The sequence below is a fragment of the Solea senegalensis genome, linkage group LG18 (genome assembly GCF_019176455.1).
Source record: "Solea senegalensis isolate Sse05_10M linkage group LG18, IFAPA_SoseM_1, whole genome shotgun sequence".
Taxonomy (NCBI): Eukaryota; Metazoa; Chordata; class Actinopteri; order Pleuronectiformes; family Soleidae; genus Solea; species Solea senegalensis.
In genome coordinates this window covers 15,316,680-15,331,654 of record NC_058041.1, presented here as the reverse complement: position 1 = coordinate 15,331,654, position 14,975 = coordinate 15,316,680, and the positions used below count along the sequence as shown (strand labels likewise).

Here is a 14,975-nt window from a genome sequence, read left to right as displayed (position 1 = left end):
TGACACATTTATTTGTATTTGTACATACATTTGTTTAGGCAAAAAAAAGGACACACTTGGTGGGCATGTGAAGGTCACGATATAAACTAAGCGCAACGGCTTTCACGTGTTTACATCATTCAGGAATATGGAAATAATAGTACATAGTCTTGTACTCAACAAATACTGTATGTAACGATAATACATAATAGCGATCAGTGTGTAAAACCAATAATGATGACGTTCCACACGGTGTGTATCCGCGATCTTGTCATTGGCAAGCGGTTATATAAGCACTTTTCACACTTCTTAACGAAAACAACTGACATATACAAATCATGGGGGTGGGGGCATGATATACATTTAAAGATTAAAAGAGCACAATAAAAATAAGTTAAAACAAATGTAAAAACGAAATATGTAAAATAGTAAAATAAATATTTTATACAATTAAGTGAACAGGAAATTACTATAGTGGACAACCTGAAAGTGGAAAATGTTTTGCAATTTCTCTTACAAAATATCTCACGCAATGTCAAATCACTTTCGAAGAAGAAATAAGACTTAGCAGAGAACAAAGCCACTGTAACCGGTGTGTGTGCGTATGTGGTGCAAGAAGAACGTCATGGCCACACAGTTCTTGCTCACACTCTGGTTTCCTCTTTATTCTGGTATAAAAAGCAGCAACACACAATGCTGTCATCAGTGATGTTAACCAACTACATGCGTTCGAGTCTCCGGCTTAGAAGTTTCCTTCTTTGCCGAGTCACGTAGGCTACGGTGCCAGAGAAGGAACACTACCCATGCAGTTGCACATTTAAACCACCAGGTGGCTCCAAAACATAAAAGGGCAAGCGCATCTATTTTGGAGAAATTCATAAATGGTTATTTCTAACTCTGTTAAACCGCTACATCATAAACGTTGAGAAAATACAGCAGTACCAATAATGATGTTCACTGACAAAAGCATGGGAAGAAAACTCTTCAGAAACCCTTCAAAACGTCAAGGGATGTAATTTTTTGGGGAAAAAAGCCAACTTGAATTTTTAAAATTTTGATTACTCAACCACTTTATTTATGTTTTTTGTCAGAACGAGTGTGGAGCAGAAATTAAAAGGAAGAACACATATAATTTGAGACTACCATCCATTATTCAACACTTCTTCTACTTCTTAGGTCAAGTTGCAGCAATAGGAGTGCTAAAGAAATCCTTCTCTTCCAGGAATACTTTGAAAATCCTCCCTAGGGAATCCAAGGCATTCACAACTATGAAAAATCTCTGCACATCCACTTCTTAAGACAGGTGCATAAAGGATCCAAAGACAGACAAGATGGGATATGTACTTGCCATTAAAATATTAACATTCTCCTCATGCTTTCTGTAGCTAAAGGTGTACATTGTATATGTGGAAATATTTTTCAGTGTGTGTTCCCTTAATCTGTTGAATTGGTTGCTTGACAGGCAAAGACTATGTTTTCTGAATTCTTTGTCTTTTCGCTTCTCCTTTTAGGAGACACCACCATGGTCACCACAGTGGTCCATCTGCCTCCATCAGGTAATGTAATGTAATACATACGAAATAATTAAAAAAAGCTCACCACACTACTGGGTATTAAAAGCCATTTTGAATAAATATGTTTTAAGTTTGGATTTAAAAAGGCCCAGGTCAGTGATAATGCACATCTCAGGGGGCAACTTTCTAATGGCTGAGCTGACTTGACAGACAAGGGCACCCCAGCTCGCTGCTCCAGTATCACCAAAAGTCATATAAATTAAGAAAATTTTGCCTCAGCCACTGTTTGTTGTCAGATATGCAGTTAAGTAAAATGTTTTATGAGACACTAAGGTCGGACTGCAAAGGTAAATAAATTTGAACATCATCAGCATAACAATGAAACAACAAGTTACATTTTAACCCACCAGATGAGTTAAATACTCTACCCAAATGCAGGGTCAAATTAACTACAATTATGGGTTGTTTCAACTACATATATTAGTTATATACTCTACCCAAATGCAGGGTCAAATTAACTACAATTATGGGTTGTTTCAACTACATATATTTGTTATATATTCTACCCAAATGCTGGGTCAACTTAACTACAATTATGGGTTGTTTCAACTACATATATTTGTTATATATTCTACCCAAATGCAGGGTCAAATATACCAGATTAATTCTAACACATTACAGTACAATCTATAAGAAAATAAATTGCACTACCAATATCTATAAAATTGTCAAACTACAAACCTGTAACAAAATACATGCTAGATTTGGTCATGCACATCATATATTATGCAATAAACACTTATACTGGAATCTTGGAAAAAATGTATTATTATCCACAATATAAATGTTTTCTTATTCAGGTCACTGCATGGAACAGTTAAAATCAGTGTCAGTAAACACCTAAACATGCTACTTGCATGCAAGTACTCTTGTTTGGAGGAACTTGACCAGTTTGGACTCCCGGAAAACTGAAGAATTGTGCCTCTCACGTCCTCTAAACTTCTTGAGAAACTTGAGGCTAGGGCCAGCTTGTGATCAGCTCTTTGATGGTGGCCTCATCTAAAAGAAGAAAACTATTGTTATTATTATTATTATTATTATAATAAAATAGAATAAAGCACTGAAAGCCAACAAAAGGCATGTCCCCTATTCATTTATCTGAGTCACGTTGACACATTACATGGAAGCTATTGAAAAAAAGAGGAAATTATATTTCATAAGAATTTATACAAAAAGGAATGCAGTCAACGCAATGACTATCCAAATTATCACTATGAATAGCAATGCAGACATTGGTATGCTGTGGATGGGAAAAAAAATGTCTTACCTTGAAATATTTCTATAAGGTCTGTCAGTTGCCACTATGTCAAAGTGTTGATGACAAAGCTGTCCATTGATCTGAAACAAACACAAAAAGAGCTTAAGCAAAAATATAATCTCTATTAACTATTCAGATATCACCATGCCAAAAGCAACACAGACAAGCAGCAGAAAGTAATCCAATGTTAAGACAAAAAGCTTGTTTGTGGGTGAACAGTGAACCAATCCTCCCTCTCTCCCTATGTATGCCTGTGTGTCACATATGTCAGAGAACAGCATACTGTACATTAAGGGTTGACCGTAAACTGTACAATGACAGAGAAATGCATACCTCCAGAAGTACAGGCACAATGAATCTCAACATCGTCACGTAGCACCGAGTGGGGCAGCTAACTCGCGCCAAAATCGCCACATTAAAACTGCCTATAAAACTTAAATTAGAGGTATAAATGACACACAAATAGCATGGTTACCTAGTATACATGTCAGAGAACAGCATACATTAAGACTTTAACCGTAAACTATAATGACAACCTAAAACAGTGCAAATGTGAAGCAGCACAACTTACCCGCCACCTGTCGACTTTCAACAGCCTCTGTTTGTTAATTATACCCCAAAAACCAGCCATGCCAAGAGCTTTCTGTGTTTTAAATGTGTCCTTAAGTGGACCTTCAGCAAAGCAGACTCGCTACGTCGAGACCTAAAACCAGACTGAAATTTATCCAGAACAGTTTTTTTCTTAAAAGGATGTAAGTAAAAACACCTTTTTCTAAAACCTTTGAAAAAAATGGCGAGTGGGAGAGGTCTAACATTTGATAAAACTAAAGGGTCTAAATTGGGTACAATATTAAAAAACTTTCTTTAAAATACCAGCAGGGACAACATCCAGTCGGCAATTTGTAGGCTTCAGAGATTTTACTGTGTCAGCGAGGGAGGAGAAAGAAACCAGCTCAAGTGCTCAAACACAGCAGAATGAGCAGTGGCAGCAGACAAGTCATTACTGTTGTCATTGATAATCTGTTTTACAGAATCCACTTTATCAATAAGAAGCAAAGAAAATCTCACAGATTAACACAGAGACATCGGGTACAACAGAAGTAAATTAAATAACACTCTTGGACAGTGACTGTTACTAGAGATAATATTTGACAAGTGTTGTGATTTTAGGGTGGAGCAGTCTAACAGAGCTACCAGTTCATTCAAAAAAAAGTATAGGTGTGCGACATCAAAGGAAAATGTCGAGTGACATAATTTTTGTGTCACATGAGGAAAGCAAGTTAATGCCCTGGAGCTTCACACCAGACTCTGAAAGTGTCGAGGTTTGAATTTCACAATGACATTCGATTATTATGAGACTCTGGAACTGAACAGAGACGCAACAGATGCAGATATCAAAAAAGCGCAAGTTATTTTTTGTAAACTCCCTTCAGATGTTTAAATATGAATCATAGACATTTAGCACATTATCACATTATCGCTGCTTCCTCCTATTTTTTTGCACAGATATCGACGTCTTGCATTGAAGTTCCACCCGAGCAGCAACAGAGAACCTGGAAGCAGGGATAAATTCACTCATCTGGGTGAAGCCTATGATGTTCTCAGCAACCGTAAGTAGCTCTGTGTGTGAACCAGTAGTCCTCAAGGGGACGAAAACCTCATGATGCAGAACCTCATTTCTGAGGACCAGGTTAAGTTTAGGGCTATGATTTAAACTGTGATTAGGTTAAGGTTAGGGTTAAGCATTACCAGGTTATGGTTGAGATGAAGGATAAGCCTTTGTTTAGGCTGTCAAAATGAATCCAAGTCCAATCAGTGCAATGCCCTGAGAAAAATAGGTGCACAAAGCTGTGTGTTTTATGTGTATGTAATTTGTAGATAATACATGAGTTTAAAAGTATATAGGTGTGTATTCAAACACACAGTTAATGTCACCCAGATTTTGTGCTGTAATATATAGTGGAAACACAGGTCTGCACAACAGATCCTAACACACACTACAATGATTTGAGTTTTTGTGGTGAATCTGTAAACTTATAAACATGTTTTCACAAAAACATTGTTGTTTTTTTTAACAGCTAGGAAAAAGGCCACTTATGACAAATTTGGTGAGGAGGGTCTAAAAAGTGGTATACCGCCTGAGTTTGGCATTGGTGGAGCATGGTCAACTAAGTATAACTACCATGGACAACCAGACAAAACATTCAGGCAATTCTTTGGAGGTGACAACCCATTTGCAGGTGAGAGAATATGAATAATAGCCAGATAAACACAAATACAGTAATGCAAATCTATTTTATTTAACAGCAACTACACTGATCTGATTTTCCATTTGCAAAATTTACATTACTAGACTTCCACACTAATGAGGCACCACTTAGGTTTGGTGGCCTCCAACAAGTAGTGGTAAAGACACAAGACCCTCCAGTAGAGAGAGACCTTAACTTGTCCCTGGAGGAGCTCTTTCATGGATGCACAAAACAGATCAAGATATCTCGGAAGGTTAGGAAAGAAGAAGAATGGGGTTTTGATTCTGAAGTTTTACATAAGAATAAACTAATCACACTGTTTTATTTGCCACATTTGATCAACAGGAATTGACTGAGGAAACACAAACGTTCATTATTAAACAGAAGATTAAAACAATTGATGTAAATCCTGGATGGAAAGACGGCACAAGAATCATTTTCCCCAAGGAAGGAGATCAGGTAAACGAACCATCATGTGATATTCACCCATTCTTTGTCTACCGCTTTATCCTCCACATGAAGATCGTGAAAGTACTGAAGCTAATCCTATCTGACATAGGCGAAAGGCAAGATACACCCTGGACAGGCCGCAAGTCTATCGCGGGGTAAACATATAGGGCCCTATTTAGATGATCTAAAATGCACGACGCAAGTGCATTATGGTGTGCTATTTAAACGGCATGTAATCTCAGTGCAAAGTGAGGCACAAGGTGCAAATTGGTTGTCTGACTTCTTCATAGGAATAACATTTTGGGATAACATCAAGTAAGCCAATCAGTTTCACTTGTCATTCCAGTTAAACCTGCATTGTTATTTAAATGTAAATGGATGAACCTGGAGATGTGAACACTTCTCTGCTGAAGAGCTGAACATCAGTGTTTAAAAGGAACTTTAACGAAATGTGCCAAAGTCAGGTTTGAGGTTTAAAATAAATGTGAAGTAAGCGGAAGCAGATAGGCAGAAGTCGATGGTGATTGCGTGCACAGTCTCACATGATGTGCAGCTGCAATACAAATATATGTTTTACATTTTAGACAACACAAAGTGTTGGATGCAGATGCAGATATGAGTTCTGTAACTGTTGAGGATGAATAATGCACCTGTCTTTCGGTGCACTTTTACCCATCTGTGTTGGTGCATCCAATGTGCCACTTCAATACACATGAAAATGCTGTGTCATTGACTTTAGACCAGGATTTTGTTGGTTTTCTGCTGCCTCAAGTTCACAATGTGCCAACATTGCACCTAACACTCATTTCAAGACACACCCATGGGTGAGTTGATGAGTGCAAGTACATTTGCTACCAACAAATGACAACTGCATGGGTTGGAAGCTAGCAATGATAATTGCTTTGCTTTTTTTGCTAGATGTAAGATAGGTCCCACAGGGGCAACTTCATACCCTCACATTAACACCTACGGTCAATTTAGAGTGTCAAATTAACGCATGTTTTGGGACCGCAAACTCCATATGGCTGAACTAGGATTCTATCCAGGGACCTTGCTGACTTTTCATTAGATAATTGTTTTAAAGAAATGATCCTGAAAATGTGATTATCCTTTAACCTTTAGGGACCAAACAACATCCCTGCAGATTTTGTGTTCATAGTGCGACAGAAGAGTCATCCTCTGTTTGAAAGACAAGATAATGACCTGATCTACAAGGTCCACATTTCTCTGGAGATGGTGAGTCATTGTAACATGTTTTTTTATTATCAATCAAACCTAGAGTAAAAGAAACTAAAGCAAAAATAATCTTTCACATAGGCCCTGACTGGATTCTCTGTAAATGTGGAGACACTAGATGGCAGACTACTCACCATCCCTATTAATGACATTGTGCAGTAAGTACTTTCCCATACTGGGGTCAAAGTAGAATTGGCTGTATATACATAACATTCAGAGTGGTTTTTGTTTGTTATGTTTTTTTGAGTTTTTCCATTTGTCATCAGACCTATGTACAAAAAAGTGGTGAGTGGAGAGGGAATGCCACTGTCTCAGGATCCTTCACAGAGAGGAAACCTCATCATTACTTTTCACATCCACTTTCCTGAGAAGCTTTCCCCTGAGCAAAGGTATCTGATCAAAAAAGCTCTGAAATAGTGTACACAACTCACAGCATTGAGGCCTAGAAATTGAATAATAGTGAGAGAAAAAGCATAATCCACATGGAAGAATAGTCCAGAAGGAGGCAATAATGCAACATTACCTATGCCAATTGTTGTAAAACACCATTACTTTACCAACAAAGGAGGCAACCTGTAGTCAGATTGTTATTTTAGGCAGAGAGATGGTCAAGAAGAGATGTGTTGCGGAGAAACAGAAGGAGTAAGCGATGTGCTGTTGATGTTGTTTAGCCAGCATGCTGTCACTTTTAGAATTACCTGACAGAAGAGGTGGTTAACTAATGAATGAACTGCATTGTTGAAAGACAGTTAGTCAAAGAAATAGAAATAATGAATCTGAGGCTCTGGAGTGCATTTTCATCTATCAAGATGGGAGCAAAGTTGGTGAAAGACAAGACTGAGATGATGACACTGTAGAACCAAGAAACAATATGATGATAAGATGGGATATTGCAGTTTTGTAATTCTAGAAGATAGCTTTAAGTCAACATCATTGTAGCAAGTTCCCGTTAAACCCCATAGAAGAAGATTTATAAGACAGTGTAAGAAATAAGAATCTGGGGTCTCATTTATAAAGTTATGTGTAGGTACACCTGAAATGTTGGAGTATGTAGGAAACACAGGATTTGCTTGCACAAAAACATTTGGATTTTTAAAACCATGCGCGCGAACGTCAGACGCCAGTTTTTCTTTATAAATCACAACCAACTCGTATGCGGCGCAGCTTTTGCAGGCTTGAGGTAATGCCCACAAGTTACTAATATTCATTGATCAGAAGTGACTGGAAAATCATGGCAAACACAGAGAAAAGAGGAAGTTCACATAATCGGAGGCAAAAAAAACATTTTAGACAGTTTTGTCATCGCTTATTACAAAAAAGATGTGAGTGGCAGAACGTGGCAAATGCTGTAAATGCAGAAGGTCTTCTCTGAAAATGATCTCCCTCTGAAGCTTTGGTTTGTCTGATCCTCATCCTCTAGCAGAGACAAATCAACTATTTTGCGTCATTGCGCATTGTGATAACGTTCCTTTTTATTCTCTCCACATACTATTAAAATAGTTTGAGTTCAGATCGTTTATATACTGGATGTCATCAGTGTTGGGGATCAAAATTAGTGGCAATAATTTGATTGAAAAAAAAAAAAGAAATATATATATATATATGTATGTACAAATAATAATTTTAATATTTCTTTATTAAATATTTGGAAGAAAATATGAAATTTAAAACAGGGAAAAGACAATCAATCTTTGCCTTTAAAATCAGTCTAAATAATCACTGTAACTGACTATAATATCAAATATATCCCAATTGAAAAGCAATGAAGGTATGAATCCGAGCACTGACCCTCTCAACCCCCGTTAGTCATGTACAAAAGACAGAACGTGTTCGACACAAGAGGGCGCCTATGAGGGAGCTCATATTCACGAATGAAAGAGAGAGTGAGTGAGTGAGTGAGTGAGTGAGAGAGAGAGAGAGAGAGAGAGTACACGATTGAGTAGCGGGCAGACACAGAGTGTGTTTCAAAGCACAGCGTGTTCTGTGAATGAAACAAAAGGATCACGTGCTTGAGTGTTGATGGCTAACCACACAGACTCGACACAGGCAGAGCCAGGCCAGTCGGTGAATTTTACCGTTTATACCATGGATGTATTATGAGAACTGGATAGAGCACTTTGAGGGGCCGTATAGGCCATAATTCCTTTTTTACCTCACACATACACAATTTTACCTCTCACATTCACTAGTTTTGGCTTTCACATCCATAATTTTACCTCTCACATACACAAAACACCTCTCACATACACTCTTTTAGCTCTTACATTCACCTTTTTTAGCTCTCACATTCTCTATTTTTGGCTCTCACATACACTTTTTTTAGCTCTTACATTCAATTTTTTTTAGCTCTCATCTTCACTATTTTTGGCTCTCACATACACTTTTTTAGCTCTTACATTCACTTTTTTAACTCTCATATTCACTACTTTTGGCTCACATACACTTTTTTTAGCGTTTAGATTAATTTTTTTTAGCTCTCACATTCACTTTTTTTAGCTCTCATATTCACTATTTTTGGCTCTCACATACTTTTTTTAGCTTTTACGTTCACTTTTTAGCTCTCACATTCACTTTTTAGCTCTCATATTCATTATTTTTGGCTCTCACATACACTTTTTTAGCTTTTACATTCACTTTTACATTCACTTTTTAGCTCTCACATTCACTTTTTTAACTCTCATATTCACTACTTTTGGCTCACATACACTTTTTTTAGCTTTTACATTAATGTTTTTTAGCTCTCACATTCACTTTTTTTTAGCTCTCATATTCACTATTTTTGGCTCTCACATACACTTTTTTTAGCTTTTACGTTCACTTTTTTAGCTCTCACGTTCACTTTTTTTTAGCTCTCATATTCATTATTTTTGGTTCTCACATACACTTTTTTTAGCTTTTACATTCACTTTTTTTAGCTCTCACATTCACTTTTTTTTAGCTCTCATATTCACTATGTTTGGCACACTTTGTGTGTGTGTGTGTGTAAAGCATTTTTGTGTGAATGCAAGGTACAAAAAAAGTATGTGTGAGAGTGGAAGGCCTTCCGGTCATGTGACGAAAAGCAGGAACTGTGAACAGGTAGCGCATCATGACGGCTGGGAGAGAACGAGAGCGCCTCGGCCAAGCTGCCGCTTTATTGGACAGTCTGCTATCTTCACCAGAAGCCATTCAGAATGTATCAAATAATACATCACTTCAACAACCTGCTACAACCAGATATACCTCAGTTGACGGTGAAATCGTGTCACTGTTCCCCTCTGGTCGTAGCAGTACTAACATGCCACAGATGGAAGGAAGTGCTTAGTTCAGTAGTGTTTGAATCTTGGACTCCTCACAGTCACTCCCAGCTCTTCAGTGCGGTTTAATTACCATTACCGTAAACGTTAGTAGATTTGCGCACTGGAAAAAAAACATGCGGCTGATTTGACCAGGCAAACGCGAACCACGGCTGGCTTGACTGCAGTAAAGCGCTTCTGTGCCTGATAACGAGGTCCCTCTCTAGCTGTCATCGGTATAGGCGCCGATTTTAAAATGAACTGCACCTATCGGAATCAGATTATCCAATGAAAAGTAGTACAGCTCTATGTGTATGTCCCAATCGTTGTGTGGGCATGATATGCGCATCAGTGCTTGTATAGCCGGTTCACTGTCACATCACTGGGGACAGCGCTGTTTGTGTGTGTGTGTACAGGTACAGTGCGATCGATAGACAGAGACTGTGTCACTCAGTTTAATCTTGTAAATAAAACGTTTGGCCTGAATTCAATTTTCCCTCTATTGACGTAAACGACGTGAAGTGAGGAGAGAGAGGGACGGGCAGCGGCTCCTTCCTGACCCAGGACCTTCTCTCTCCCTCTGATCCACCGGAATAGACAGCACCCTCCCGAGTCCATCAAAATAGGCTTTATAGCATTAATTAGAAAACAAAGAAATTATTTGTAAAATCAGATGTTCAGAAGCAGTGAGCACGCATCCCGATGACGATTGTACAAGTGGGGTGTGGTTAGAGTGGCAACTGCTGGAGGAGAGGGAGAAGTGGCTCAGACGGTGATCAGACAGCTGGACAGAATCAGGTAATCAGTCAGCTATATAAGCACACATGTAACCTGGTTCTGGTCTCTTGCAGTAGGCTGGGTCCACAAAGAGGAGCGAGGAGGACACGTGCCGGCGGCCTCGCACCATAACTTCGCCCAGCTGAAGAGAGCCATCTTGGACCGGCTAGGCAGGACTCCGGAGGGACACCGGTGGCAGTTCAGGGGGCTCTCTTTTGAAGAAGCCGGTCGCCCCTTTGCGTACGCGCAGCAACTCCTGGACGCAGCGGGGCGCTGCCTCCAGCCGGGGATCCAATCTGTGGAGGACGTCGTGGGACAGGTGGCGCTGGAGCAGTTCATCGCTGGGTTACCGTCGTCCACAGCTAATTGGGTCCAGTGCCACCACCCCCCCAACATCGAGGCAGCGGTCGTCCTCGCAGTTGTTTCAAGTTATCTCTCGAGTTGGGATCCCGAAAGAGATCCTGACATCATTTATGTCACGTACACTACGAGAGCTATACGAATTACTGGGCGTCCGCTCAATCCGGACTAGTGTCTACCATCCCCAGACCAACGGCCTGGTGGAGCGGTTTAACAACACACTAAAGAACATGATTCGTAAGTTTGTGCACGAGGATAGCCGTAATTGGGATAAATGGTTCGACCCTCTGTTGTTTGCAGTGCAGGAGGTTCCCCAGGCCTCCACGGGATTTTCTCCCTTTGATCTCCTGTTCGGCAGAAAAACTTGGGGTGTCTTTGACCTCGTTAAGGAAAACTGGGAGGTGGGTCCAAGCACCAGCAAAAACGAGGTACAGTACATCCTGGACCTGTGAGCAAAACTTCATTCACTGGGTCAGTAATCACTGGAGAATTTGCTCCAGGACCAGGAACGTCAACAGCGTCTGTACAACAGAGGGGCAAAACTTAGACAGTTTTCACTGGGAGATAAAGTGCTTGTATTGCTACCATTAGCAACATTTCGTACTTTACAACAATTTGGAAATGAACAGTATCAGTGAATGGAAAATCAAGCAAAAAGTGTCCAAGAAAACAATTGGCATATGCACTGGGTGAGAAACTTCATAGGAATGAACGGAGCCAAAGGGGCGGTGCTCTATCCAGTTCTTATAATACATCCATGGTTTATTTTCTTGCCACGTGACCTGTCTACTCGCTCACAGCAGGGGGAGATACATCGCTGCAGTGACTGCAGCGGCCAAGATGCGCTCTGCACTCAGCAGCGAAACAACAACAAACATACAGAGTGATCAAAGAAAACAAATACAAACGTGCGGGTGCGCAATCCAACACATTCAACACAAAGAAACGTTTACAAAACACCGAACCTTGGAGTTGCGGAGCATGGATGCGCCGTTGTTTGGATCACAGCGGAAAGCTGTTGATCCTCTGTGTCTCTGGAGGGAAGCAGTTCGGGCATCAGATATAGAGGGAGAGAGTGTATGTGGAAGTCCAAGGTGTACCTACTCCATCTATTGCCCCATGTCAGCTGAGATTGGCACAGCACCCCCTGCGACTCTCATGTGAAGGAGGATAAAGCGGTAGAAAATGGATGGATGGATATTTAAAGTGAAATCGAGGAAGACCAAAGAGAAGGTTTATGGATGTAGTGAAAGAGGACATGAAGTTAGTTGGTGTGAGAGAGGGGGATACAGAGAACAGGGTTAGATGGAGGAGGTTGATTCGCTGTGGCGACCCCTGAAGGGAGCAGCCGAAAGGAAAAGAAGAAGGGAAATTACAAGTTTGATTCTATTTTATGACATATTGGTTTGAAGTCCTGGAACTAAAAGAAAAATGAAGATGAGCACACCAAAAGCAATAATAAATTAGATTCAAGATGATCTTAGTGTGTTTGTGCAAAGTTTAATTATCAGAGGTTTACTGGGTACGTAAGGTACTTGGCACAACAGTATAAATTGATTTGCAAATGGTCATATCTCATCAGATTTATAATGTTAAATGAATGTTAAAAGCTAGTTAAAGTCCCTCATGTGGCCATTGTGCTGAAGTTTTGAGAGAGAAAACGCTTGTTTCTGGCTTGTTTTCTTAGGCCCTGTTACTTGTCTGTCTTGTGAGATCTGGCAGCACTGGAGAGTGTGCTTTGGAAAATATGTTGGTGCTGACTGTGACTATGTAAAACGTATCCTTGGTCTTTGAGATGTATATGTGTGAGTACAGCATGACAGGAATGCTGCACTCAAGAAATGTAAAATGATTCCAATTCAATTCAATTAAATTCCATTTTATTTGTATAGCGCCAAATCATAATATACATTATCTCAAGGCACTGTACATAGACAACATCAAGGAGAGCAGAGAACCCCAACAGTTCACACAATGAGCAATCACTAGGCATCAGTGGAGAGAAAAAACTCCCTCTTAACAGGAAGAAATCTCTGACAGAACCAGGCTCAGAGATGCACGGTCATCTGCCTTGACCGGTTGGGGTGAAAGGAAAAATGGGGGACGGGGGAGAGAAAGGACAAGAGGGAGATGAGGTAGAGACAGAAGAGAGAGAGACCAGGAGCAGATACACAATAACTGTATCAGGTTACAAGTTTATACAGTTAATGATATCGATGATGTGATGATATGGATAGCCTCGAAAACTGGATCTTGATCCCACAACCTGCATGATGAGAATACAGAGAGAGAGAGAGGGAAGGAAGGAAAGATACAAACTAGGGAGAGAAAGAGTCAAGGTTAATGACATATAAAAAGTCATAATCATATCCTGAGTGTGAGAGAGTGAATGTGCGTGCACCACAGGAAAATCCCCCAGCAGTCTAGTTCTATAGCAGCATAACTAAGAGATGGTCCAGGTTTCCCTGAACCAGCTCTAAACCCTGACACTATGGTTCCATTGTGTAATGGTTAGCACTCTGGACTCTGAATCCAGTGACGCTTTAATGCTGGGCTTACCTGGGCTGAAGCCCAGGGGCCTCCCAAGTTTAGGGGCGTCCCATTTTCAGGTTCATGATGCACTGAAAATGTCCTATTGTTTTGTAACAGGTCAGATTTTCTGTCAAACACACTTTCTGACACACATGGCCCCATTGGCCCATGGGCTTACCTATCAGAATGTCTAGTTTTGGGGTGTGTCCCTATGATTAAGTGACAGTGTGGAAAATGTCGGGAAGGACGTTTGAGACTGGTGCCTGTGGGAAATAACTGATTTTTCTTTTTGGAGGAAGGGGAGAGACCATTTTAGACCGTCCTTGGTGACAGTGTCTCTCCTCCATGCAAAAATCCATGCATGCAGTAAAGATATGATTACTCAACACTGATGACTCAAGAATTTCTTTCACATTTTGGTGACGAGGATGGGATGGACGCTCCAATGCTCAGGGCCTGGGTTCTGACTGAAGGTTATTACTGGTAAGGAAAAATTCCGCTCCACAAAGGAGGACAGGAATCTGCCTGACGTCAGAAACGGGTGCTGACTTTATTTTATTTTCTGGGCATGCTGACCAGTGGACATTCCATCTTTTTAAAAATCATTTTCAGGTAGACAGTTGTAATTCCTTTGTGGTAGGCTGTCGAGATATTCTATAATTTCTGTGGTTGAATATCGAGGTCTGGTATAATTCCTTTGTGGTAACCGACACCGTCTCCATATAATTCCTGTGTGGTATTGAAGACTAGAAACCTAGGTAGAAGAGGAAAAGCTATTTTTTACATGGGGTCATTGCAGGCTGTGAAGTTTGTTATTTTTTATTTTGATTTATTATAGCATGAGCGTTAGGCTATAATTAATAATATAATAGGATTAGGAAATAGTGAACAAACTGGTTCTAAGAGCTGACTCCTTGTGGTGAATGAGACCAGCTGTGTTGGTGGGGGAAGACTCACTGTGTGTGAGTCTTCCCCCACCAACACAACACTAGAAATAGGCGAGAACAAAAAGAATAGATTGGAGGTTTGATTAAAATGTTTAGAAATAACAACAATAATAAAATAAAATAAAAACAACAGTACTAATAAATTTACATATTAATTAAATAAAAAATAGTAATTGGGGTAAAAGTGTTGTTGAAGATGTTCCACTCTGGCACCATTTGACCGAGGAAATGTTTCCTATAATAGGCATATTGAGTACTGATTGTTTGAAAAGGTGTAGGGTATTGTTAGAAGAGAGAAAGGAAAAGAAAGTAAAGAAGAAGATAGATTGGCACATTTC

General features: G+C 39.8%; 1 protein-coding gene across 1 annotated transcript; it reads left to right on the top strand.

The window, feature by feature from the left end:
- The first annotated feature begins 216 nt into the window (after positions 1-216).
- LOC122759549 (dnaJ homolog subfamily B member 13-like) lies at positions 217-12,321 on the top strand. The gene is made up of 10 exons (XM_044014475.1): positions 217-263; positions 1,491-1,535; positions 4,318-4,421; positions 4,890-5,051; positions 5,165-5,313; positions 5,406-5,519; positions 6,633-6,746; positions 6,828-6,904; positions 7,013-7,135; positions 10,873-12,321. Exons 1-10 carry the CDS (start codon positions 217-219, stop codon positions 10,928-10,930), a joined length of 993 nt encoding a protein of 330 aa, XP_043870410.1. The 3' UTR covers positions 10,931-12,321.
- The last annotated feature ends 2,654 nt before the right edge of the window (positions 12,322-14,975 follow it).

What these genes read in the sequence shown, in the direction of transcription:
- LOC122759549 (XM_044014475.1), top strand. Translation starts at nt 217, where the DNA reads ATGACGTTCCACACGGTGTGTATCCGCGATCTTGTCATTGGCAAGCG. An exon ending in GATCTTGTCATTGGCAAGCG is followed by an intron (nt 264 to 1,490) that starts GTTATATAAGCA and finishes TTCTCCTTTTAG; the next exon opens with GAGACACCACCATGGTCACC. An exon ending in TCCCCAAGGAAGGAGATCAG is followed by an intron (nt 5,520 to 6,632) that starts GTAAACGAACCA and finishes TTTAACCTTTAG; the next exon opens with GGACCAAACAACATCCCTGC.